The 26,123-nt window shown below is 46.6% G+C and overlaps 4 protein-coding genes and 1 long non-coding RNA gene across 6 annotated transcripts; 3 read left to right on the forward strand and 2 right to left on the reverse strand.

Moving 5' to 3' along the window:
* Positions 1–142: 142 nt before the first annotated feature.
* Positions 143–1,537, reverse strand: LOC130189105 (ferritin, liver middle subunit-like). The gene is made up of 4 exons (XM_056407772.1): positions 1,338–1,537; positions 813–959; positions 592–717; positions 143–488 (listed from the first exon to the last, which is right to left on the reverse strand). The coding sequence occupies exons 1-4, from the start codon at positions 1,437–1,439 to the stop codon at positions 336–338; spliced, it is 528 nt and encodes a 175-aa protein (XP_056263747.1). The 5' UTR covers positions 1,440–1,537; the 3' UTR covers positions 143–335.
* Positions 1,538–2,455: 918 nt separating this feature from the next.
* LOC130189010 (uncharacterized) lies at positions 2,456–3,909 on the forward strand. Its single transcript, XR_008830691.1, has 3 exons — positions 2,456–2,768; positions 3,232–3,339; positions 3,486–3,909. It is a non-coding gene; the product is annotated as an uncharacterized LOC130189010 (long non-coding RNA).
* Positions 3,910–9,737: 5,828 nt separating this feature from the next.
* Positions 9,738–14,568, forward strand: gcat (glycine C-acetyltransferase). Its single transcript, XM_056408026.1, is given in 10 exon segments — positions 9,738–10,028; positions 10,674–10,804; positions 10,893–10,994; positions 11,078–11,224; positions 11,993–12,147; positions 12,521–12,603; positions 13,039–13,210; positions 13,539–13,568; positions 13,570–13,631; positions 14,251–14,568. Coding segments are annotated over 10 exon segments (1,248 nt in total). The 5' UTR covers positions 9,738–9,814; the 3' UTR covers positions 14,403–14,568.
* A 1,434-nt stretch (positions 14,569–16,002) lies between these two features.
* On the forward strand, positions 16,003–21,445 carry mcm5 (minichromosome maintenance complex component 5). The gene is made up of 16 exons (XM_056407805.1): positions 16,003–16,294; positions 16,716–16,842; positions 16,973–17,101; positions 17,196–17,368; positions 17,723–17,878; positions 17,990–18,159; positions 18,252–18,423; positions 18,516–18,627; positions 18,711–18,854; positions 18,950–19,015; positions 19,114–19,290; positions 19,382–19,494; positions 19,820–19,948; positions 20,044–20,186; positions 20,286–20,413; positions 21,117–21,445. The coding sequence occupies exons 1-16, from the start codon at positions 16,122–16,124 to the stop codon at positions 21,216–21,218; spliced, it is 2,214 nt and encodes a 737-aa protein (XP_056263780.1). The 5' UTR covers positions 16,003–16,121; the 3' UTR covers positions 21,219–21,445.
* Positions 21,446–21,452: 7 nt separating this feature from the next.
* On the reverse strand, positions 21,453–23,810 carry hmox1a (heme oxygenase 1a). Of its 2 annotated transcripts, none has more exons than XM_056407807.1 (5): positions 23,660–23,810; positions 23,411–23,522; positions 23,111–23,326; positions 22,303–22,575; positions 21,453–22,190 (listed from the first exon to the last, which is right to left on the reverse strand). In XM_056407807.1, the coding sequence occupies exons 1-5, from the start codon at positions 23,707–23,709 to the stop codon at positions 22,026–22,028; spliced, it is 816 nt and encodes a 271-aa protein (XP_056263782.1). In that variant the 5' UTR covers positions 23,710–23,810; the 3' UTR covers positions 21,453–22,025. The 2 variants fall into 2 exon arrangements, with proteins under 2 accessions (XP_056263782.1, XP_056263781.1); XM_056407806.1 differs by having other exon boundaries at positions 23,411–23,525.
* Between the last annotated feature and the right edge of the window lie 2,313 nt (positions 23,811–26,123).

Here is a 26,123-nt window from a genome sequence, read left to right on the forward strand (position 1 = left end):
TTGTAGGATTTTGGAAGTGTAGTCGTTCATGGACACATTACAAGGGAGTTACGATTTGCAAGATTGAGTTGTCCCAACAATTTAACTAGGGCTCTTAGTTTGAAAAGTGTAAACACTAGACTCATTTAAACAGACACCACAGTCCAGCTCAACATGTTTATTGAGATTAGGAACACATAAGAAACAGTCAGTCACAGTAGTCATTCTAAATGTCACATGAAATATAAAGGTGATGAGGGCAAAGTCATGACCTATAAATGCTTAAATGACATTCAAAACAAAAACACCACCACAACTCGTTTCCGCTCCAGACTCGACCCTGTGACTTTGCACATTTAGCTCTTGCTCATGGTGTGCTTGTCGAACAGGTACTCCGCCATCTTGTCCTTGCTGGCGTCCATGCGGGCTAGGTTGGTGATGTAGTCGCCGAGCTTCTTAATGGCCTCCACCTGCTCATTTAGGTAGTGGGTCTCCAGGAAGTCACACATCTGAGAAATGAGGGGAGAGAATTACTCCACGCAAAGACATCTCATACATGGTGGTTCAGCCTGGACCCTCTCAGGCAGCCTCTCAGCACCAACGCAGACTTACATGTGGGTCTCCATTTTGAGAAGCCAGTTTGTGGAGGTCCAGCAGGGACTGGTTGACATTCTTCTCCAGCTGCAGGGCGCACTGCAGGGCCTCCAGCCCGCTTCCCCACTCATCACGGTCTGGTTTCTACAGAGGGGAACAAAGTAAATTATAGCAGACTGAACGGTCACCACATTATAAACATTAAGCACAGCGTGCGGCAGTCTCCAGTCTGTACCAACCTTGATGTCCTGGAGGAAGATGCGTCCTCCGCGGCTGTTCTGGAAGGCCAGCAGCTTCTCGGCGTGCCCCCTCTCCTCGTCGCTGTTCTCCTTGAAGAAATGTGCGAAGCCTTCGAGGGCCACATCGTCACGGGAGAAGTAAAAGGCCTGTAAGGAGGGGAGGAAGGTTGTGACAAACAGTTATGCAGTCACAGGAGTCGTGACTTCATAATGTCTAGTCAGTTAGAACAAGCATGGAGTTTGGAGAGGAGGGCCAAATACATTTAAAAAGGGAATAAGCATATTGGACTTGATATGGTGGGTGGGGGATAAGACTACATATCTGGCAACCATCATATAAACAAGTGAGAAAAGGCAGCATGCACTGAGGCAACAGAGTTAGTTATAAAACAATAAGAGACCAGTTCACATTTCCTTTAACACATCGGTCAGCCAATGTTTGTCGTTTTTGTAAACAAAAAATGCAGATTGTTAGACATCGATACATACTACTAGATTATAGTAACAGCAGGTGTCGTCTCTCACCATGGACGTGTAGGTGTAGGAGGCAAACATCTCCATGTTGATCATCCGGTTGACGGCGGCCTCGGAGTCGCGGTGGTAGTTCTGACGGACCTGAGACTCCATTTTACTGGCGTTAGTTTCTCGCTCGTGTCCGTGCTAGCTGAAGCAGTACGAGGGAAGAAGTTCCGTTCAAACACTGTTGAAGCAAGAACCACTTGTGAATAATGAAAGATGCTCCCCTCACTCCTATTTATACCTGTGCGCTGAGCACGTGACACGCGGGACGTCACAGCACGTTTCCGCCAATCACTGAGCTCAGATAGCTCGACAAAGGATGCGTTCGTGAACGCCCCGCCCCCTTCCTCATTCGTGTATCCCCAGTTTTCATATTCCATTAATTGGACACACCTGCAATTAAGAAGCACTTTAACTATCTCAAAAGACAATATAATGCATTATCGTTTGAATTGAAAATCAAATAAAGAATTGGTTGAGTGTACAAATAGTTTTACACAAATCACTGCCATGTATGTGTGTGTTAGCCCAAGTATAATTGCTCATTGCTCGTTTTAATATATAATATATAACACTTCATTTATTAATTGAGTATATTTTTTCTGATAACCTTAATCTGCTAAGTAACTAACTAATTATTTCAAATCAATGTGGAGCAGTTAACATACGTGGCTATAAGCTACATGCATCAGTAAAGCTTCATCAATAACGTTATTAAGCCGAAACGAGCACTTTTATTACGTGATTAAAAGGAAACACCGGGACGCTCCGTTCATAGTTTGCTGTTCTTTCACTGCCTGTATGTAACATAATATCCACAGTATTTATACGACGATGTTGACTGACGTACACTAGAGGGCGCTATATCATGTATTTGAATAGACAGTCAAGTTAACGTGTAGCTACTTCCGGCCACAACAAAACGATAAAGTTACACATGGATAAACAAACTGAAGAAAAACAACGAACTGTACAGCTGTCAAAGTGAACAAGAGAAAAGACAAATTAAGTCGTTTATTGTAATTCATTTGAATAACTTATGGTGTGTTCACACCGGACGCGGCGAAAAAATTCTCGACGCGTCTGACGCAGCAGTCTCGATGCGCGTCGAAGAAAAGTGTGTTCAGACCAGACGCGTCGGGGGCGTGGCTTATCGCTCCCGCTTCTTTAGGTGAAAAATAGTTTTCTTTTTCTCCATTCTTTTTTCGCCATCGACCATGGAAGGAATTGCGTTATACTTGTTGTGGAAAGCCGAAAAGCGTCGTAACATCCAACGCCGTCGTGTTTGGGTTCACAACATCATCCGTAAAGGGTTAGGGTTAGCTCAGTCCACTAAAAAGTGGAAGTACTGGGGGCGGAGGGCCGTGGAAGTCAGGACCGCAGAGTACAGAGAAGAGGAAAGAGCAGAGGCAGCAGCAGGGCCATCTCACAGGGCAGGTCAGTCGACAAGTGAAGACACAACATCACAGTCTGGTTAAGGAAAAGATTCATATGGCTGAAGAAGTGTCTGCTAATGTTCATCTGTGATGTCTTGTAAATTAAACACAATTCAGATCACCTTTCTGTTGCTTGTACAAGCTATGTTTCGTCCAGTGTTTACATTAGTTTAATCCTCCAGAGACCAGTCTACAAAACTAACTTTTACCATTACAACTTTGTTCTGCGATAGGGAGTTTCTTTTATTTGAGTTTTAACATGTAATGTAATGTAACATGGATGTAAAAAACATGGATGTAACATGGATGTAACGTGGATGTAAAAAAAGACAAGATACTATCATAGTTTCAACTATATGTAACTTTAAAGGATAAAACAATGTGATTGTATTTGCAGAAACATTAATATGTAATTACAGTGTCACTTTTGTGTTATAACATTGTTTTATTGTTAATATTTAAAGATGAACCAGATCCCTCGCTGGATGACCTAGCTCCTCCTCCTTCTCTTCCTCCTCCACCTCCTCCATCTCCTCCTCCTCCTGCTGCTGGTCCCTCTAGACCGCCCTCAGGTATGTGCATGACCAAAGTTGGATTGCATTTTTTTGGTATGACTATATTTATGCATTTATAATTTATGCATTCATGGTATGTATTTCACTATGACAAATATTAATCTGACAAGCTATTGTAGTGATGGTGTTTCCATTTCATACAGGAAGAAGAAGGGCCCAGAGAAGGCCGCAAATCTTCGTGAGTGAGAGAGAGAGGGAGATTGAGGATCTGCTCCTCGTCACTCTCAGGAGAAGTGCCGCTCCTCCACCACCTCCACCTCCATCGGCGATAGAATCATTTTTTAGAACACTGGTTCCTTCCATGGAGAGGATGTCACCCCAGCGTTTGGAATTTGTCAAATTTGAAATTCACAAAATAGTTTTTGAGAACAGCCCTGTTGTGCTGAATTTGGAACATTTGGAATAGACCTCTGGGGTACAATCTCTCCATGGAAGGAACCAGTGTTTCAATTTTTTGTAAATAGTTAGATTTTGTAAATGTTCTTATTGTTATTATTGTATATATTATATTATTATTATATATATTATAATTGTGTTCAAATAAATGTATACATTTAGTCAATGTTACTTATTCCATGTTCTTGATTTCATTTACAAGAAAACCAACAAAGGAAAGTTTCTTTAGTTGTAATGTGTGGTTGGCTCTTAAAAGAGCCGTTGGTTGGCTCTTAAAAGTGGCGTTTTGGATGTGCTTGGGCTACACGGTGTCTTGCCATGGGACGGTCCCTTCAGCAGAGAAGAAGGATGTGAAGGCCTCCCTCACCCTGATGGCCTCTCTCGCTGTGTTATTGGCAGAAATTCTTCCCAGGTCTGGCAGTGGCTCCACCTCCAACTGGTACTCTCACTGCTGTTTGGGCTGTCCGCCGCAGGAAGTTATGCAGGACACAGGTAGCCTTCACACACTTCTCTGCAGCTTCTGGGTGGACCTCATTGACGCGCCTGTACATCCTCCACTGAGATGACAGGATCCCGAAGGCATCCTCCACAACCAGCCGGGCTCAGGAGAGACGTAATTGAAGATCCGTCGCTCCCTCGGAAGGAGGCGGCCAGGAAATGGCATCATGAGGTTTCTCCTCAGGGGGAAGGCTTCGTCAGCCACAAAGACATGTGGCTGGAGTCCTCTGTGACCAGCTCCTGGGAGTGGCAGGTCAGCAGGCAGTTGAAGTGTGCCAGTTTGCAGTGTCTGGCCAAAAGCTGAGTTGGCCAGACTCCCACCATCACTGGTTCTGCCGTAGCCCCCAACATCAACCAGCCTGAAACGATATTGCGCATCAACAACTGCCAGGAGAACCATTGAGAAGGTCCCCTTGTCGTTGAAGAATTGCGAACCGGAATTTGCAGGGGCTTTGAGGACCACATGTTTTCCATCTAATGCTCCACAGCATAGAGGAAAATTCCACCGCTCCTCAAACCCCACAGCAATCGACCTCCAGTCCTCTGTGGTGGGCACAGCCATGAACTCCTCCACAAGGCAGTCCCAAATAGCTGCGGCTACATCGGTGACAAGAGTAGACACCGTGGACTTAGTAGCAAGATATCTGCAGTACAGAAAACATTACATTTAATGTTATTAAGGATCCTGTTATAATGTTAATGATTCTGTTATAATGTTATTAATCATGATAATTATATTAATGATACTGTAGGTGTAGTTTTCATGAATAATAAACACAAATGCTGGTGAGTTTACATTATAAGTTATATAGTATGTAGATACGTATGTGTATTGTTGGAGACCAGATAGATGGATCCTTCATTAAGAAATCACAAAATGTAAAAGGGGCTTTCTTGACGTCTTGTGGACAGACAAAGCATGAATATATTTTATGAAACTGCCACTCACCGGAGACAGATGGACAGCCGCCACTTCGGAAAACACAGTCAAGCCAGCCCGCCCGATATTTTTCAGTACACGTATATACCAGGCATTACGGTACGAGCGTGTGAAAACTGTCTTCAAAATAAGAGCGAACTTCCGGTGAACGTGATATGACGAAACATGCCTTTAAATAAAGATATAGTGATAGATTAAACTAATTGAAGAGATGAAAAATCACGAATTGAATGAATGATGAATACAATACATAAAAGAAGGTAATTATTCCAATATTGGATGTTCTGATTTAAAATGTCAAAATAAAAGATATAGAAAATCACATTCATGCGCAAATGTGTGTCTAATTTCAGAATAGATTTAGAACACAATGGTGCGTAGTTACAAAATACTTTCACTTCTGATTCATGGTAGATTACCTCAAGGCAGGGCCGGAGTGGGGCCACTTTTCAGCCCGGGAATTTCAGGCTCAAGACCAGCCCACTTTTTTCATGGTAGTGGAAATTGGATAAATGAAGCAACAGTTCAGCTCTTACTATCCTGTAGTTCTTTTATTAATACCATGGTCCAACAAATAATGTAAAGGTTAAATACAACAATAATAATCCACTTAAGATGAGAAGTTAACAAAAAATATGCATAACATTAAAAAAGGCAGAAGGGCATAGCAGGGGTGTCAGACTCAGATGAGGCAGTAGGCCAGATTTGTTGGAGTGAGACCCCATGGGGGCCGGTCATGGTCATGGTCATTATCATTGCCATTATCATTTTTCTGCATGAGTATTATATAGTGGTGATTTACTCCTTTACTACACCCACTTCTGAGTAAACAATGCATATTGGTTCATCAAGTACTGTCATATACTGCTCTTTCTAAGAAAATATAACTTTAAATCATATAGTTTCCTCTGTTATCCTCTCTACCTGTCCCTGTATGGCTTCCTCATTGCAAATGTCGGGCTCATCATTTTCAGCAGGAGACTCTTATCTGCTGCTCCGAAGCTACAAAGAAAAATGAAGAGTCATATAACTGCATACTTTAATATCAATATCAATAGTATATATCAATATTTGCATAATATTTGCAGTCTATGGATCACCATATTTTAGGTGATATAAAAAGGTTAATATTTTAATTCAATTTAATATTTTGCTTGGGAATAGGTTGACAACGCTGCAATTATATTCATCAAGGCTACAACGTTAGCCGAATAGTTATGTTGCTAATCATAAAGCCTTTGTCTCTCTTTACCAGTTGCCACTTGTGTTTGTCCTCTTGTAAATAAATCTGTAAGCTTGGCACATTTGGCAGCATCCTCCTCCAATGCCTTTCTTTTTTTCAACCTGGCTTTTCCAGTCCCTCCTGCCCTCTTCCTCCCGTCCATCCTCCCTGACGCGTATCGTTGCGGTCGGGCCGGCCCAGCTATCCCTAGCTGAGAAAACTTTTTGGAAAAGACAGCTAAGGACCGAACCAACTCTATTATTTGGGAGGGGTGAACTTCCTTGCATGGTACAACCCATGCAGAGGCTGCGGTGTCAGAATGCTGAACGTGTGTAGCCCACTTTAAGAGAAGATGGACTAACGTGACAAATGTCAACAAATAAAATTCTCGACCGGCCCAGAAGTGAAGCGGCCCACCGGGAACTCTCCCGATTCTCCCGATTACCCACCCCGGGCCTGCCTCAAGGTGTCACCCAGAGATAATAAAGACATTCTGACGTTTGATTTCTAAATGAAAGCACTTCATAAAGAAAGTAATAGTAATATATTTCCAATATTTGATATTTCTTTGAAACAGATCCTTACATTTCTTGAAAAAAATTACACTGCAGTCTTGTTAGTGGTGACCTCAGCTAGGCCCCTGATTATTCTCATGAGATATTACTGTGCGTATTTTGAATAAATTCAATTTAAAGTTAGCGAAAAATAAATATTATTAATATTATGCCAATATTTGAATTTTATTTTAAGCAAATTCGTAACTTTCTTGAAAAAAATTACACTGCAGTCTTGTTATTGGTGACCTCAGCTAGGCCCATAATTATTTTCATGAGATATTACTTTGTGGATTTTGAATAAATTCGATTTAAAGTTAGCAAAAAATAAATATACAGAGCTGCAGGTACACGATAACCTGGAGTTAAATGGAGACATTACCAAAGACAGCCCTCTTAGGTCATTAAAGCTCATCGTAAATAATCAAGTGTGCCAGAGATTGACATCCATGTGCATTGTTTAGCTGGCTCTCTCCCTCTGAAACATACAGGTGAATTGCAACACCGACAAATGGAACACGCAAGATCAACTAATCCTCAGGTTCAGAGTAAACTGACCTCCTTGACGTCCAGGTTCTCCAACTCTGATCGGGACTGGAGCATCTCATCTAGTGAATGCACAAGCATTTACTAGATGAGAGAGCATATATCCTCCCCCTCACTGCCTAGCATTTGCAGTGGCACCACAATAACAAGGAGGACTGGCATCAAACGTTTAATTATTACACCTTTAAAAGGTTGTTTATTCCATCTTTTAACAACTATTAAAGCCCAATAACAAAATAGAAATATAAAGATAAATATTGCCAGTATTATTGAAATTACTAAAATGTGCATAATTCATTGCAGATGATAAATTTAAAATTGTTTTAATTTATTTTGAAAAATAAAAATGTGAAAGCTCCTGGGCATAATACTTTGAGTCCAGACAGAGTTTTATCTTTTGTTTATTCCATCTTCTAATATAAGAACACATCAAGTTTCAAGTTTCAAGTTTCAAGTTTTTATTGTCACATCCCCTTTTATACAAGTATAATCGGTTTGTGAAATTCTTATGTGCAAAACACCCGACAGCAGTAGCAGACTAAAAAAAGAATAAGAATGAGAATAAACTATACAATATCCACACAAAAAAAGAAGAAAGTATTAACAATATATATAAAACAATGTAATAGAATATACATCATGACAATATATATATATAAAACAATGTAAGAAAATATACACTTTTTTGAGACAATATATATATATATGTATATACATACAATATATATATACAATATATATATATATAAAACAATGTAAGAAAATATACACCATGGCCATAGATATTCACAGAATATGTTCTGGTGTATAGTGTTAATGAGGGTCTCAGTCCTTGTTCAGCAGCCTGATGGCCTGACTGAAGAAGCTGTCCTCAGTCTGTTTGTCGGCACTTGATACTGCGGTATCGCCTGCCTGACGGTAGAAGGGTGAACAGTTTGTGGCCGGGTGGTTATTGTCTTTCATCATCCGTTTGGCCCTGGCCACGCACCGCTTGGTGTATATGTCCAGGATGGAGGAAGCTCACCTCCAACGATGTACTGCGACCGCACCACCCTCTGTAGTGCCCTACGCCCAGGGCGGTGCAGTTCCCGTACCAACGGTGATGCAACCTGTCAGAACACTCTCGATGGTACTGGTGTAGAATGTTCTGAGGATGCGGGGCCATGTTGAATTTCCTCAGTCGCCTAAGGAAATACAGGCGTTGTTGCCTTTTCACCACGTGAGTGGTGTGCGTGGTCCATGTGAGGTCCTCGGAGATGCACGCCGAGGAACTTGAAGCTGCTGACCTCTCTACTGCAACTCCGTCTATGGAGATGGGTGTGCTCTCTCCGCTCCTGTAGTCCACGATCAGCTCCTTGGTCTTCTTGACGTTGAGGACGAGGCTGTTCTCCTGGCACCACTGTACCAGTGATCCAACCTCCTCCTGTAGGCTGTCTCGGGTGATCAGCCCCAACACTGTTGTGTCGTCAGCAAACTTGATGATGACGTTGAGCTGTGCATGGCCGTGCAGTCGTGGGTGTACAGGAGTAGGAGAGGCTCAACACGCATCCCTGAGGGGCTCCGTGTTGAGGGTCAGCGGCTCTGAGGTGGTACCGCCATCCTCACCACCTGGCGGCGGCCCGACAGGAAGTCCAGTATCCAGCTGCACATGGTAGAGTGCAGGCCTGACCTCTGAGCTTGGTGTCGAGCTTGGCGGGAACAATAGTGTTGAACGCTGAGCTGTAGTCCACAACCAGCATTCGACACAACAGTTCCTCCTCCAGGTGGGAAAGGCGGTGTGAAGTGCCATGGCAATTGCGTCGTCGGTGGATCTGTTTTGACGATATGCAAATTGCCATGGGTCCAGCGTGGCAGGCAACATGGAACAAATGAAGTCCTTGACCAACCTCTCGAAGCATTTACTGACAATCGAGGTGAGGGCTACGGGTCTCCAGTCATTCAGGCAGGTTACCTTGGGGTGTTTGGGGACAGGCACAATGGTGGACATCTTGAAGCTCTCAGGAACAACAGCCTGGGACAGGGAGAGGTTGAAGATGTCTGCGAAGACTCGTTGCTTTCGGTGTGAACGCAGCATAACACAGATAAGAGGTGAAGTTGTTTTGAGAAGAAATAACTTGAAGGCAACATGTTGCTGCCTTAGTAAACTCTGAACCCTGATTGGACAGAACACACCACCTCCGCCAGTGCCCTGGCCTCTGATTGGCCCGTCACACATACGCATCCGCCTGCGTGACGTAACGCGGCCACGTTTCGCCTCGTCGGCTCCTCAACATTGTGCTCCCCTTCTCCGCAACGCGCGTGACACACAGCGCGGTCATGTCTCTTGGAAAAGTTGCCCGGAGTTTGTCGAGGCCGGTCGGCGGCGCGCTGCGCGCCTCGGCCTCCAGCCGGAGCTACTCGGCTGTGGCCGAAGCCCGGGCGGTGCTGGAGGGCGAGCTCGACGGCATCCGATCCGCGGGCACGTGGAAAGCGGAGCGGATCATCACGTCGAGCCAGGGACCTCGAATCAACGTGGCCAGTAGCAGCGGCAGTGAGTGGGGGGGGGGCGGTGTGCATCGGTGGCGATGTGACCCGAGTGTCCTCAAACGCACCGCGATGGCGGACACACGCAGACATACAGCTGGCGTTATTTGCTGAGTGTTGTGTTTTCATTGGGCGCTGTGCCTCTACGTCATCAATGTGTTCAGCTTGGACTCTCGTTTAGTTAAATTGACACGTGAAACATGTCCACACAGTTTTAAGACTATTTAAATCTACTCTCAAATAAGTCAGGACGAGACTGCAATGAAATATATTAAAAGAAACATAAACAGCGTATCGCTATTCAGTTTTCAGTCCAGGATTTGCCCCTGATCGGTGACTTTATTCCTGTAACATCGCACACACAAACTGAATAATAATAACAACACACACCTGTCTTCTTTCAAGGTTGTCTCTTCTGCTGCTTAGAAAGCCACTGACTCTTTTCCAGCACTATGTTGTTCCAGTGAGGTTGTTTACCTGCATCCATGCACTCGTTGTGCTGGCTTTATTGTCTCTGTCTGTCTGTGATAATAACCAAACACATGTTTTCTACTGCAGTCAAGGTTGCCCTCTAGGGGTTGTTGTGTTGTACTCCCTCAGATCAAATGGGTTTCCCGTTTCCCATCCAATCTCTTTCTCCATCACCTCTCAGGCATATTGAATTTCTGCGCCAACAACTACCTCGGGCTGTCGAGTCACCCGGAGGTGGTGCAGGCCGGGATCGACGCTCTGAAGACGCACGGTGCCGGGCTGAGCTCCGTCCGATTCATCTGCGGCACGCAGGTAGGAGGCACGATTGGCCACTCAATCTGCACCTCGCCAATCGGGGCGGGCGGGTGGAGAGTTGACGGGTTCGCTCTGTGCTTTGCAGGATCTGCACAAAAATCTGGAGCAGAAGCTGGCGCAGTTTCACGAGCGGGAGGACTGCATCCTCTACGCCAGCTGCTTCGACGCCAACGCCGGACTGTTTGAGGTGCCCCGGGGGTCACGGGGTCCTGCGTCGGGGAACGAGCTCTCCTAATCGTGATTTAGTGACGAATCCCATTGCTCTCGCAGGTTCTGTTGGGACCGGACGACGCTGTGCTGTCCGACGAGCTCAACCATGCCTCCATCATCGACGGGATCCGCCTGTGCCGAGCAAAGAGGCTCCGCTACAAGCACATGGACCTCGAGAGCCTGGAGGCCAAGCTCAAAGAGTCTCAGGTGTGTGTGTTTGAGTGTTTGAATATTTGAACATTGCCGTAATAGTCATGTTCTCCATCCTGCTGTATTCATACATTTTAGATGTGTTGACGAAAAATCTAAATATATATTTGTCATATTTATTGACCGTTTTCTGCTCATAAATCCTGATTTGCACCGTGGTACATTGATAAAACATAATATAAATAAGCTTTTATTTTGGTAACCAGAGATGATGACAATCAAAACAATGGAGTTTACTTGCTCAGTGTCAAACTGAAGCGGTACATTCATTGGACAAGCGTTCTCTCACTGGGCTTTGTGCAGATCGCCACCAGAGTGCACCATAACTTCTTTAGAGTGGCTCTAGAATCCACCGGCAAGCCCCCAACTCATGGAGTTATTGTTAATTTAATAACTAAGATACTTAATTAAAATGTTCTCGCAATCTGGTGGTCGCCTAGAAGTTAGAGGACCGGTTTGGGCCATGTCAGCGTCTTTGAGTGTTTAGAACAGTTTTATTATTATTATTATGACAAATAAGGGCGGGGCTCAGCAATCTGTTTTACGTGAACTCATTATTTTATGATTATACATTGTTTGTTTCCAGTGTTGTGTGACGCTACCATGCTCACTTCCTCCCAAATCCTCACCCACATTCACTGGAGGGTGGCGGAGGGCTTTAATTATTACAATATTACGGGCTTCACGTGGGTCCGTTTGAGTTTGGCGGTGCGGTAAAGCCACATTCCCGAGGTGACGGTGTTGACTCTGACTCTGTCCTCCCAGTCCTCTCGCATGCGCCTGGTCGTGACGGACGGTGTCTTCTCGATGGACGGAGACGTGGCGCCGCTATCGCAAATCTGTGACCTGGCCGAGCGGTACGGCGCCATGGTGTTCATCGACGAATGCCACGCCACCGGATTCCTGGGGCCCCGAGGCAGGTGGGTAAGATCATGATAACGCAAAAAATAATTTAAAAACTCCAGGTGCATTTTTTTCCCATTATGTAAAGACAGTATTAAGGGACACGTTAGGTGCTCAACATCGGACTTCTTTCCCTTTTTAAGGACATAAAATGACTAAATGTTGAATAATGCTGCTTATTTCATTAGGATAGGATGAGCTCGTCAATGTACTGTCTCTTTAAATAGTACCTGATGTAGCAACATCACTATTCCATGTGAAAGAAAACATTCAATTAAATCTCTTGGCTGGGGACGAAAGTGTCCGTTAAACATAATAAAAACCTCCAGCTGAGGTGACATTGAGTTTGCAGATGGGCGAGTGTGATGGCGTTCCTCCCTGTGATTCCAGAGGGACGGACGAGCTGCTGGGAGTGATGGAGCGAGTGGACATCATCAACTCCACCCTGGGGAAAGCACTGGGAGGAGCCGCTGGTACGAACTTCCTATTTGAATGCGTTTTAGGAGTTCATCGGCCAATTGGGACGCACCGACGTCTATTTATAATTGATAAAGTGACATTTTGGACAAAACAGGCAAACGAACAGATGACCCCGAGGTTTAGAGTCACGCTTATCAGGTGCAAAGTTAGAAGAAGAGAGTATTGATACCATTCTCACGTCTGTCTGGCCTGTCCCCCCGGCCCTGTTGTCAGAGCTTATGCGAAGCTAACCGCCTCCTGGATGTTAGCGTGTGTGTGTGTATATATATTTCATACGTGCAGTATATTAGTGTCGACCTCAATGTCTGACGGTCCACCAGAAAACAAACTCCACACGCTCATTTCCCCAAAGATGTCGCGCGGTTGCTTCAACAAAGCTCATTATGCAAATGATCCTTTCTCCATCTTATGTGTGTGTGTGTGTCCAGGTGGCTACACAGTCGGACCCAAGCCCCTCATCGACCTGCTGCGGCAGCGCTCGCGGCCGTACCTGTTCTCCAACTCCCTCCCCCCTCCGGTGGTGGGATGCGCCACTCGGGCTGTGGAGCTGCTGCTGGCCTCCAATGAGATCTCACAGAGCATGGTGGCCAAAACCATGAGGTGTGTGTGTGTGTGTGTGTGTGGGGTGGGGTTGTTGTGGGTTGTGTGCTAGCCCTCGGCCCTCTGGCGAAAACGGCTCCGTCTCTCTTCAAATGTGTTTTTCATATTTGCTTTTTGGAGCTGACAAACACGGCGAGCGCGACGGTGTCAATAATAAAAATGTTGACTTTAAATAATTTTCCACAAAAAGGAACAAAACAATTTAATGGATGAATTTGACTCTTGAGTATTATTTGTTAACATTTTCTACAGATCAAGTAGATAATTGAGTATTTAAAACCTTGATATTGCTTCTGTATAATAATCTTTGGTCTGCGTTTGGTCTCAGATTCAGGAACAAGATGACGCAGGCCGGCTTCCCCCATCTGCCCCAGCGCTGGGCGGCTGGCCTCCGTGATGGCCGACGACATGCTGCAGCTCGGTGAGGCGGCGGCGGGAACGGAGAGTTCGATCCACCGGACTGTGACGTCCTCCGAGAACGTTCTCCTTTACGGTTTAAGACGAGATCAAGGCCGAAACATTGACCTTGATTATGTTCCTTAAACCTCATGACCTCTTTGTCTTTCAACCATGTTCTCCTCCGGTTAAGAATCCCCTCCTACCTCCAAGACCTGAGGTCACATGACATCGTCTTAACCTGTAAAAAGGGGGAAATTCATCGAATAAAGAGGGAAACTAGAACGGGCACTCGGTAGAGCGCATACCTTCGCATATCACAAGATTGGGCATTACATTATGAACATTTTGGCATTAGTTGCATGCCAATTGGATACAAATTGACCGCGCGCTATGGTAAAAAGAAGATTTTTACCTTTTCATGACCTTGACCTTTGACCCGATCAATCCCAAAATCTAATCAAATGGTCCCCGGATAATAACCAATCATCCCACCAAATTTCATGCGATTCGGTTTAATACTTTTTGAGTTATGCGAATAACACGCATACAAATAAATACACGGCGATCAAAACATAACCTTCCTCATTTTCAATGCGAAGGTAATTAGTGTTTTTTTTAACATGCTCTCTCGGCCTCCACAGGCGTCTACGTGATCGGGTTCTCCTTCCCCGTCGTGCCAAAGGGCAAAGCCAGGATCCGCGTCCAGATTTCCGCGGCCCACACGGACGAGGACATCGACCACTGTGTGGACGCCTTCATCCAGACGGGCAGGAAGCACGGCGTCGTCTCCTGAGCGCAGGAAGCAGAACGAACGCCGGCGACGACGCGCCCGCTCGCGCTGCCGGTTCCTCGAGACCCAAGAATGACGCTGCTGGATATGTTAGTTACATTTGTAGGTCAATGGATGACGATGTTATTGATGCCTTTGCTGAGCAGAATAAAGCACTTTTCCTAACGTGTGCAGGTGGGTTTATTTGCTATCGTCATTGTCGGTTCAACAGATCGTGGATTAGATCGTCATGAGGACGGTTACAGTCCTCTGAAAACGCTGCTCGCAGCTTTAATTATTATTATCAGTCACATTTCTACTCTGATGTTACTGCTTTTACTATTATTGTATTAACTCCACTATTGATGGCTTTATTATAATGCCACAAGCAGTCACTGACGGTTTGTGTGGACATATTCCAGCTACCCTGATCTTCTAAGAGTTTACACATAAAATGTAAGCAGAAGAAGAAAGTGAGGTAGAGGAGTGAGAAGGAGGTTTGATGTTTTTTACAAATTTTGCAGATGTTTCTACAGAGACAAATAAAAGACAGGAGAGACAACAGAAGACATTGAGACTGAAGGAGACAACAGATGGAAGAATCTCTTAGGCTGTTAAAACAATATCATGATTGATGCAGCTAAACAACCTCACTGGAACAACATAACTGCTGGAAAAGAGTCGGTGGTTTTCTAAGCAGAAGAGACAACCTTGAAAGAAGACAGGAGTGTGTTATTATTATTCAGTTTGTGTGTGCGATGTTACAGGAATAAAGAGTCATCTGTAATCTACTCGATTTTTATAATGGATATAAATACTGTAAGTATTGTGTTAGTATTAGTTGAAAATGTTCCCCACTAACATCTGAGAGCCTGAAGGCAGCCTAGGTGTGTGTGTGTGTGTGTGAGATATGTTGTTGGTTTCTTTTCTTCTTCTTTTTATCCCTAACATGAAGGCAATTGGACAGTTTATGGTTTTTCAGGTTTTAATCAATGTGGTTTTGGAACCTTCAGAAACCGAGAATGGACTTTACAGAGAAGCAGAAAAAACATTTTTATTTTTAATGAAATATGTTCAGATGCATTTCGAGTTTGTCCATGCAAGATAAACATAAACACATATTCACAAACATACCAGTTAAATGACCATTTTATCCCTCAAACATGAGGACCCCTTGACTCTCACATGGTAACATGTGGAGGGGGGTTACATTATATTTTGATAAATCTTAAAGAAAAGATTTGTATCATACAAAGTGTTACTGATCATCTGTAGCTATAATCAAACCTCTAAAACGGACAGAGGTGTCCATTATTTAAAGAAACTGAGCTCGCTTGTGAGACGGCGGAAACAAACGTGTGTTTTTGTCCATTAAGTTGTATTCTTTCTTCTTCGTGGCTCTTTATTGTTGCTACTCGCTCCCCACGCTTCCTCCTCCTCCTCCTGTTGTAATTTTCGCGCCACTCCTCACAAGCCCCGCCCCTCCCCCCGAAGACACCCCTCCGCAGAGACGCTTCGACCAACAGCAAGTGGCCCTCACGGCTTCCGTCCAATCAGAGCAGAGCGGAGGGGCGGCGCGAGGCGCGAAGCGCGGGAAAACAGCCGGGGAAGGACGTTGAGCGTTTGTCCGCGGAACACGCACACCGAGCAGCGCCGTCTCCTCCACTTTACATCCATCGTTATTTTGTTCTTTTAATAAATACAACACATTGTCACCACTGTTGTCCAGCGACCTGCTTCAGGATGTCTGGCTTTGACGACCCGGGAGTTTACTACAGCGACAACTTCGGAGGTGGAGAGGGACACGGCGGCGATGAAGGCGGACTGAAGAAGACCCAGATCAAGAAACGGTTCCGGGAGTTCCTCCGGCAGTTCCGAGTGGGCACCGACCGCACGGGCTTCACGTACACATACCGGTGAGTCCATGAAGAGAGGAACTGTACGGGAGTTATGGAGGCGGAGAGGCGAATGAATCGTGTTAGCTTCTAACGGATAGAAAACACGAAGCAATATAACCTGGATATTAACTAGAATATTAAAGGGCCAGTCAATCAATTAACATCTGGATTGTGTTCATCACGTGGGGCCTCCGCTCAGTCCCCTCATTCAAAGTTGGGGTGTGGAGCCTGTGAGCAGGGGACAGCAGTAGAAGGAAGCAAAGGATTGTGGGAAATGTATGAAGCGTTTCTGGAGCTAAACCTATATTAAAGGTCAAACGTTTGAATATCTAAATCCACCACCCAACTGCACCTGTTTAACCGACAATAGGCTAATCTGGCATCCGATGTGCCCAATAAGATAGTATTTCGTCTCATTATAATGCGTTTTCTAAATCAGAGATGAGCTGAAGAGGCACTACACCCTGGGGGAGTACTGGGTGGAGGTGGAGATGGAGGACCTTTCCAGCTTTGACGAGGAGCTGTCAGACTGCCTCTACAAGGTGCCCTCCGAGAACCTCCCCATGGTGAGTTCAAAATGAGGACACCTTGCTTCCCCGTCGCTAATCTGTTTTCCGTGCTCTACTTTTCAAGCCGCCATTGTTTTGCCGGCATTGCGCTCCTCTTTAACCGGGTCGCTCTTATTTATTTTTCCAGCTGGAGGAAGCTGCGAAGGAGGTGGCCGACGAGGTGACCCGCCCCCGGCCCGCGGGAGAGGAGACGGTCCAGGACGTCCAGGTCATGCTGAAGAGCGACGCACACCACGCCTCCATCCGTGACCTCAAGGTATACCCACGTCCTCTTTTTGTGTTTCTCAAGTGCGTCTCACACTTATCGTCGACCACCCCGGATCACACTCTTTTTCTTCTTTCCCTTGTAGTCGGAGCAGGTGTCCCGTCTGGTGAAGGTGCACGGCATCGTCATCTCGGCCACGGCGGTGAGGGCGAAAGCCACCAAGGTGTGTCTGCAGTGTCGCGGCTGTAGCGCCCTGATCAACAACATCCCGCTGCCCCCGGGCCTGCAGGGCTACGCTCTGCCGCGCAAGTGCAACAAGTGAGTAATGGCGGGCCGGACCGAGGACGATGGGAACGGCCGACATGGGACCAGTTCAACTCGCTTCAGTTTAATTTGTATCGCCCAATATCACAAATTACGAATTGGCTTCAGAGGGCTTTACAATCTGTACACGTACGACATCCCTGACCTTTGACCTCACATCGGGAAAAACTCTCAAGAAATAGAAAAAACCCTTTCAGGGGGGAAAAAGGGGAAGAACCCTCCAGGAGAGCAACAGAGGAGGATCCCTCTCCAGGATGGAGAGGAGAATAGACGTCATGTGACCAGAAGGAAGACTGCAGAGTTACATGAACACATTCAATGAATATGACATTCTTCTTCTTCTGTCAGTGAGGGTGCCGGGAGGGTGAAGTGTCCCATTGACCCCTACTTCATCATCCCCGACCGCTGCATTTGCGTCGACTTCCAGACGCTCCGCCTGCAGGAATCCCCGGACGCCGTTCCTCACGGAGAGATGCCCCGCCACCTGCAGCTCTACTGCGACCGGTAAGGAGCCCCAACGAGACTTCCACCGAGGGCGGCGGCCAATCTGCTGCTGCACACTCAGAATTGTAAAGGAATTTACAATTTACCCCCCCCCCAATCCTCCTCTTCCAGGTATCTGTGTGACCGCGTGGTCCCGGGCAACAGAGTGACCATCGTGGGCATTTACTCCATCAAGAAGACGGCCGCCGTCAAGGCCAAAGGCAGAGAGAAGAGTTCCGGCGTGGGCATCCGTGCGTCCTACCTGCGCGTGGTCGGCATCCAGGTGGACACGGAGGGAGTCGGTAAGGCCCACCGTCTGCGACTCAACCGCATACGTTAGTGTCTTGGAGATGTTAGATGTTGATGGTGGGGTTTTTGTTATTTCCCCTTCCAGGACGCGGTGCTACTGGATCCGTCACTCCACAGGAGGAGGAGGAGCTTAGAGCGCTGGCCGCCACGCCGAACGTCTACGCCGCTCTGGCGCGCTCCGTAGCGCCCTCCATCTACGGCAGCGAAGACCTGAAAAGGGCCATCGCCTGTCTGCTGTTCGGGGGCTCAAGAAAGAGGCGAGGCCACCGGGTGCCCTCCCATTCGGCCAAAGACTCCGCCCCCCTCCCCCTCCCCGTGTGTTTAATGCTCTTCTCTTCTTTCTCTTCAGGCTGCCAGACGGGCTCACGCGTCGGGGGGACATCAACCTGCTGATGCTGGGCGACCCCGGCACGGCCAAGTCCCAGCTGCTCAAGTTTGTGGAGAGGTGCTCGCCTATCGGGGTATGTCTATGTCTCGCAATATATACATCGCATAATTCTGCCCGGCCGCGGCTCACCCACTGACGCCGAGTCTCCGCCGCCAGGTGTACACCTCGGGGAAAGGCAGCAGTGCCGCGGGTCTAACCGCCTCCGTGCTGAGGGACCCCCACACCCGCGGGTTCATCATGGAGGGCGGGGCCATGGTCCTGGCCGACGGCGGGGTGGTATGCATCGACGAGTTTGACAAGGTAAAAAACAAAATTCAAAGTGTGCAGCAGGTGGAGGATGTCGAACGTTAATTTGTGGCCAAGCGTTAACGACAAAACTGTTTGTTGTTGTTCAGATGAGGGAAGACGACCGCGTGGCCATCCACGAAGCCATGGAGCAGCAGACCATCTCCATCGCCAAGGTACGCGCCATTTTATAAAACTCAATGTCCTTTTTTATTTTTATGCACTGAACGGTTCACGGGTCACCTAACACCTTGACCCCTCCCCCCTCCGCCAGGCCGGCATCACCACCACCCTGAACTCCCGCTGCTCCGTGCTGGCCGCCGCCAACTCCGTGTTCGGCCGCTGGGACGACACCAAGGGGGAGGACAACATCGACTTCATGCCCACCATCCTGTCCCGGTTCGACATGATCTTCATCATCAAAGACCACCACGACCACCAGCGCGACATGGTGAGCGGGCGCACCGACAATGCACTTCACCGAGTTCCGCCGCCTGGCGAGCGGCGGCAACGTTAACGCTCTCCCTGGGACCGCCCGTCAGACCCTGGCTCGCCACGTGATGAACGTTCACCTGAGCGCCCATACGCAGACGGAGGGCGTCGAGGGCGAGGTCACGCTGGCCACCTTCAAGAAATTCATCGCCTACGCCAGAACGTCAGTCTCTCTCTTTCTCTCTCTCACTGTTTCTCTGTCCCTCTCTGTTTCTGTCTCTCTCTCTCTCTGTTTCTGTCTCTCTCTCTATGTCTGTGTCTGTCTCTCTGTCTGTGTCTGTCTGTCTCTATGTCTATCTCTCTCTCTATGTCTGTGTCTGTCTCTCTCTTTTTCTCTGTCTGTCTCTATGTCTATCTCTCTCTCTATGTCTGTGTCTGTCTCTCTCTTTTTCTCTGTCTTTCTCTCTGTGTGTCTCTCTCTCTCTCTGATGACCCACCTGCTGTAGTCTTTTGAGCTTCCTCTATAACGTGCCCCTGACTGTGTGCAGTAAGTGTGGCCCTCGGCTCTCTCCCGCGGCCGCCGAGAAGCTGAAGAACCGGTACGTGGTGATGAGGAGCGGCGCGAGGGAGCACGAAAGGGAGTCGGCCAAACGGCCGGCCATCCCCATCACCATCAGGTAACTTCTTCTCTTTTTTTAAACCCGCCGGCCGACTCTCGAGTCCCTCCTCCGATGCCCGAGGGCGCCCCGTGAACACGTCCGCTCTCCCTCAGGCAGCTGGAGGCGGTCGTGCGCATCGCCGAGTCTCTGGCCAAGATGAAGCTGCAGGCTGTGGCTGGAGAGGAGGAGGTGGACGAGGCCCTCCGGCTCTTCCAGGTTTCCACGCTGGACGCCGCTCTGTCCGGCAGCCTTTCAGGTGTGTGTGTGTGGACACAGTAGCCATAATAGCAGAAATAAATACTGGCATACTTTTCCTTTCTCAGCGTCTCCTTGACCCCATTTCCTTTGCCACCAGGCGTGGAGGGCTTCACGTCTCAGGAGGACCAGGAGATGATCTCGCGCGTCGAGAAGCAGCTGAAGAGACGCTTCGCTATCGGCTCCCAGGTGTCCGAGCACAGCATCGTGCAGGACTTCACCAAGCAGGTCGGTCCCACGGGGTCACGAGGGTGGAGAACGGGAGTTTGTGGTGTTTAGTGCAATGCAGTCTGACGGAGGAGGAACAGAGTCTCGAACGTACCGTGGAGAACAAACGGGGAAGGAGTAGCCGTCACTGAGGCATTGGAAGTGTCCAACTAACTCTTATTCCTCCTTTTCCTCTTATCTAAACTCAGTCAAACTTTCAAAGCACTGGCCCAGTGGATACTTCCACACCTGCGTTTCCACTGCAATCGCGTGTAAAAATGGCTGCTGTGAAAAGCGCCGTTCGGTGATGCAGAGCGCTGTTGTAAATGACAACAAAAACTGATTCTTAAAGGGCAAGAGGGCATGTAGCGGGTCAATAAATTAGACAGAGTAATTAAATATATACAAATCAAGATGGAAACCAGCAGGTGGAGAGTGGAGCGCTCTCTGGCCTTGTGATTAGTCGAGCAGCAGTGTTCAGTGGAGGCCGGAGGACCGTCCTCGGCATGGAGGCGGTAAAGGACGCAGGATGTAGACAAATATAAGAGCCAAGAAACCAGAACTCAACTTGGCTGTCGAGGAAGTATCGATGCCCAGAGAGCCGCGAGTGAATCACCAGATCTACACACACACACAAACCACAGTGACCTCGCGTTGTCTTTATATGTTGATTTACCTCTAAACGTGACGTGTCGAGGACTAAACTCTGTGCTCCACCTAACAGAAGTACCCGGAGCACGCCATCTACAAAGTCCTGCAGCTGATGCTGCGGAGGGGCGAGCTGCAGCACCGCATGCAGAGGAAGGTGCTCTACAGGGTCAAGTAGGGCCGGCCGGCTCCAGCACACGGTCGCTGTTGATGTAAATAGTTTTGGGGTCGGCCTCCTTCACGCCGGACATCTCCGAGGATCCGGTCTCCTTCGTGGGGACCCGTCCGTAGACCCAGTTGCATCTGGATCTTACGGCGGATACCGCCTGATGCACCAGAATGAAGGAAACCAGATGTTATGAAGTTTGTGCCAGATGTGTAAAGAATTAAAGTATATGAAATCATGACGGGGTCCTGTTTCAAACTTTTTTTTTATTCAACAAAGTGTCAGGGCTATGTCACAGGTAGCGATGTGCAGGAGCTCATGCGCAGAGGAATTGAGGACTTAATGTAGATTAACACAAAGATGCTCTTTAATGAGTCAAAAGTTTCCACACAAGAAAACCAACCATGTCCAAAACGGGGCAGGCAGAGAATCGGGGTTCATGGCAGGCAGGGTCAGATACGACAGACGGGACGACGGAAAAAAGACAACAATCCAGCCACAGACGAGGGAAAGAGTGGCACAATATATAGGGGGGAAAACACGTGTACGACATGGAAACAGGTGTATGACATGAGACATTAACGAGACGAGAGTGGCTGAGGGCAGGTGCAGGGAATGACACAATCAAGGAGACACAGAAGACACACAGAACAGAACCTTACAAAAAGACAGTTTCACAATGTGGGAATGTTCTAATAATCAGTGTCAGCTGTTGATTTGATGATTTTTAAAGATGAGACAATGTTCGCTTCTGAGTTATCTTTCATTTGTTGCATTCATTGATTGTGTGTGTGTGAAAGTAAAAGGTGCTGGTCAAATCTATACGGCGTAGATTCCCAGTCCAATAGTGGCGATAACCACACACAGTCCCACGGCGTGCATTGTGGGTAAATATGGGAACGTGGCAGTTTTGACAACGCTGCCCCCTGATTGGTCCGCCGTTTCTGTTGCGACACTCAACATTTTCTGCAAGTCGTCAAAAACCTGAAGGGAAGAGGCAGAAAAAAGAAAAATAATAATCACAAGTTGACAGATTCAGTTCTCTTTTTGTGAGTTTCTGGGTCCCTGGCGGTGGACCTGAACCTTTTGGACTCGCCTGGATGTTGAGCTCGAAGGCGGCGACGGCCTCCTGCAGCACCGCCGCCCGCTCCGCCGCCGTCAGCTCGATGGCGTTCATGCGGCCCCTGTACAGCTGCTTGAAGCGGTTGGGGCTGGTGACGCCGGGGAAGGAGAAGAAGGAAAGCCCCTCCGGGCCGCTCAGCCCCAGAGACTTCTGGGTGATCTTCCCCAGCACTTGACCTCCAGAAAGGTCGCCGAGGTAGCGAGTGTAGGCGTGGGCCACTAGCAGCTCCGGGCTCTCGCTCCCGATCTGTTAAAAAAAATATACACTACCTTTCAAAAGTTTGGGGTCACTTAGAAATGTCCTTATTTTTCAATGAAGATAACATTAAATTAATCATAAATACCCTCTCTACATTGTTAATGTGGTAAATGTCTATTCTCTGGTTTTTAATGAAGTCTCTACATAGGTGTGTAGAGGCCCATCTCCAGTGTTCTGATGGTACATTGTGTTATCGCCTTAGAAGACTAACGGAGGGGTAGAAAACCCTGTTTATGTGAGCGCAGCTGAAAACAGTTATGCTACTGAGAGAAGCTATAACACTGTTGAAGAACAAAATTAATATTACAAATAAAAATAATTATTTCTAAACTTGTCAATGTCTTGGCTATATTTTCTATTCATGTAATAAATAAAAGTGAGAGATTTCATGGAAAACAATAAATTGTTTGAGTGACCCCAAACTTTTGAACAGTCGTGTATGTTAATACACGGTTGTGTCATAACAGGCCCGTGCTGAACATTAACAGGTACAAACAGACATGACTGAGGGCCTCTGCGTCACCTGTCGTAGTCGCTGTACGTATCTGTGCGTGGCTCCAGGAACGACGACCCGCTGCCTCCATCCGGGGCCAAAGAAGTGCTCCAGGTCCCTTTCGAGCGTTTCCAGGCGGGCGAGTTCCTGAGGGAAGAATATCGGGGCGACGGCCGGGTGGGAGGAGTTCCTGTCCAGCTCCTCTTCGAGCGCTTTGTAGATCTCGTAGAGGGAACACAGCAGGACCTGAGACCGGAAATGAAGGGGGGAAGAGGGGGTGATCTACTGTAAACGATGCAATCAAAGAAAAAGAAAGAGGTGACCTCTGACCTTGTACTGGGGCAGGGTGATGTGGCCCCTCTGGTAACTCAGCATCAGCTGGGTGTTTTCAGCCCTGACATGACTGTCCTTAGTGGCCGCTTTGACCTGCTCTGATAGATCACTGCTGGGACACACACACACACATACACACACATACACACACACACAACAAATGTTTAATACACCCAGATTTTTTTGGTATACCTTAGAATTATACAGTTCTTTGTTTAAATTATCTTTTAGAATAAACTCTCGTACCTGCCAATGTCGCCCGTTTCATTTTTCCCGGCCCTCTGCTCGGCCTCCATGGAAGCGATCTGGTTTAATTAGTTAAATTAAACACAGCAATTGTTAATAATGTGTGAAACACACACAGGTCTTCTCTCGTCGGCTCCGCTGGAAGTCAAAGGTCCAGCGTGTCCTGGTAGCTGTTTATATACAGCCGTGATTTGTGCCCATGAAAGGGAAGTGTGACTGCTGACTCAGCACAAGACATACACACACACACACACACACACACACACACACACACTGCTGAGGCTGAAAGCATGACAAAGCAAATGTGTGAACATCGTGGGGAAATCCTGATTACATGACGAGGCAGAAATCCAAAGTGTGGCATGAAAGTTGCTCCCTGTAACGGAGAGGTCATAGGTCACGCGTGCACCTGTGTGTACAGGTACACGCGTGACCTATGGTTTTTTGGGGGGAAATATTGGCAGGTACGTAACACAGTAAACATGCACTTTGACTGATATTTCCATTGTTTTTCATCTTTTTGTTAACACATATAAACAGCACAAAAAGAAACACCCCTCCCACTGGTACACCGAGAGTACAGGAAAATAAATACATACAAATAAATTAAAAGATTTCACCTCATTTCGCCGAGCCAGACGTCTATATATATATATATATATATATATATATATACAGGACTGTCTCAGAAAATTAGAATATTGTGATAAAGTTCTTTATTTTCTGTAATGCAATTAAAAAAACAAAAATGTCATGCATTCTGGATTCATTACAAATCAACTGAAATATTGCAAGCCTTTTATTCTTTTAATATTGCTGATTATGGCTTACAGCTTAAGAAAACTCTAAAATCCTATCTCATAAAATGTTAATATTTCCTCAGACCAAGTAAAAAAAAAGATTTATAACAGCTGAGTGTTTGTCAAGGCTCAGGAAACCCTTGCAGGTGTTTCGAGTTAATTAGACAATTCAAGTGATTTGTTTAATACCCTACTAGTATACTTTTTCATGATATTCTAATATTTAGAGATAGGATATTTGAGTTTTCTTAAGCTGTAAGCCATAATCAGCAATATTAAAAGAATAAAAGGCTTGCAATATTTCAGTTGATTTGTAATGAATCCAGAATGCATGACATTTTTGTTTTTTAAATTGCATTACAGAAAATAAAGAACTTCATCACAATATTCTAATTTTCTGAGACAGTCCTGTATATATTGTATACAGCCATGTACACAGAGACCATTTTCTGGGGAACAAACAAATAGACATATGCCGTGAGAGAGTCGGATCGAACAGTCACGATTGAGTTAACGTCTAACTACGTATATGGCGGAGCAGGAGAGTCTAGAGCCGAGCTAAAGAATAGACGTGAGTATAAATACTGCTCTGTTTACTTCGAGACGTTATGTGTTGATCACTTGTATGCACAGGGAGTGTAGTTGTTCTCTGCATGTGACCATCCTCATGATGCACGAGGCTCAAGGACACTATTAATTTAATTTAGTTTATTTTGTATAGCCCAACATCACTAACTAAAAATGATCCTCAGAGGGCTTTACAATCTGTACACATGCGACATCCCTGACCTTTGACCTCATATCGGATCAGGAGAAACTCCCAAGAAAGAGAAGAAAAAAAACCTTTCACGGGGAACAAAATAGGAGAACCCTTCAGGAGAGAACAGAGGAGGATCCCTCTCCAGGACGGACAGGAGAATAGATGTCATGTGACCAGAAGGAGTCATTACAGAGGTACAACACATTCAATGAATATGACAGAGTGTATGAATAGTTGGTCGTCGGCATGGAGCCCGATCCAGAAAGGGGGTGGGGGGGGGGGGTTATGAGACGTGAAGTCACAAAGACTCTGTGGAGGAAGCAGAGTTAGTAATGTGCGATGGAGAGATGAAAATTCATCCATAAGGAGAGAGAGAATGGGAGAGAGGAGCTCATTGTATCCTAAAACGTCCCCCAGCAGCCTATAAGCCTATAGCAGCAACTATGGGGGGAGCGGGGATGGAACCGGGTACCTCATGACCTCATGGTTGACGGGACGACCCCCCCCCCCCAAGAGTAAATGTACATTTTTAGATGCCAGCATCTCCACTTTTACTTCCAGAAAAGATGTGAATATTTAAGCCACTACTCAGAAAGCTCAGTCAAATATCTGCATATTAATTGTTCAACAAGGTACATATTGGCTTTTACTTCCATGAAATATCTGAATATTTAAACCACTAAAGTCAAATATTTGCGGATTAACTGTCAAAACAATGAACCTATTTGCCTGATTGAAGTGTTAGAAACATGCCCGAGGAAGTGCTTAATGATGGGACTGACGACAAACATGACGTTGTGTACCTAGAGAAGCATGTGGTCCGAGTCTTGGAGCCAAAAGCCCGCTGCGAAGCTCTCAGGAACCCAGAAGCAGTTGGACTGAGGGACCGTCCAGACTCCGGCGT

Source organism: Pseudoliparis swirei, chromosome 23 (assembly GCF_029220125.1).
Source record: "Pseudoliparis swirei isolate HS2019 ecotype Mariana Trench chromosome 23, NWPU_hadal_v1, whole genome shotgun sequence".
NCBI lineage: Eukaryota > Metazoa > Chordata > Actinopteri > Perciformes > Liparidae > Pseudoliparis > Pseudoliparis swirei.

What these genes read in the sequence shown, in the direction of transcription:
- LOC130189105 (XM_056407772.1), bottom strand. Translation starts at nt 1,439, where the DNA reads ATGGAGTCTCAGGTCCGTCAGAACTACCACCGCGACTCCGAGGCCGCC. An exon ending in CCTACACCTACACGTCCATG is followed by an intron (nt 960 to 1,337) that starts GTGAGAGACGAC and finishes CCCTCCTTACAG; the next exon opens with GCCTTTTACTTCTCCCGTGA. An exon ending in CTCAAAATGGAGACCCACAT is followed by an intron (nt 489 to 591) that starts GTAAGTCTGCGT and finishes CTCATTTCTCAG; the next exon opens with ATGTGTGACTTCCTGGAGAC.
- mcm5 (XM_056407805.1), top strand. Translation starts at nt 16,122, where the DNA reads ATGTCTGGCTTTGACGACCCGGGAGTTTACTACAGCGACAACTTCGGA. An exon ending in CCTCCATCCGTGACCTCAAG is followed by an intron (nt 17,102 to 17,195) that starts GTATACCCACGT and finishes TTTCCCTTGTAG; the next exon opens with TCGGAGCAGGTGTCCCGTCT. An exon ending in TTCATCGCCTACGCCAGAAC is followed by an intron (nt 19,495 to 19,819) that starts GTCAGTCTCTCT and finishes GACTGTGTGCAG; the next exon opens with TAAGTGTGGCCCTCGGCTCT.
- hmox1a (XM_056407806.1), bottom strand. Translation starts at nt 23,709, where the DNA reads ATGGAGGCCGAGCAGAGGGCCGGGAAAAATGAAACGGGCGACATTGGC. An exon ending in GAAACGGGCGACATTGGCAG is followed by an intron (nt 23,526 to 23,659) that starts GTACGAGAGTTT and finishes TGTGTGTCCCAG; the next exon opens with CAGTGATCTATCAGAGCAGG. An exon ending in ACGTACAGCGACTACGACAG is followed by an intron (nt 22,576 to 23,110) that starts GTGACGCAGAGG and finishes TTTTTTTAACAG; the next exon opens with ATCGGGAGCGAGAGCCCGGA.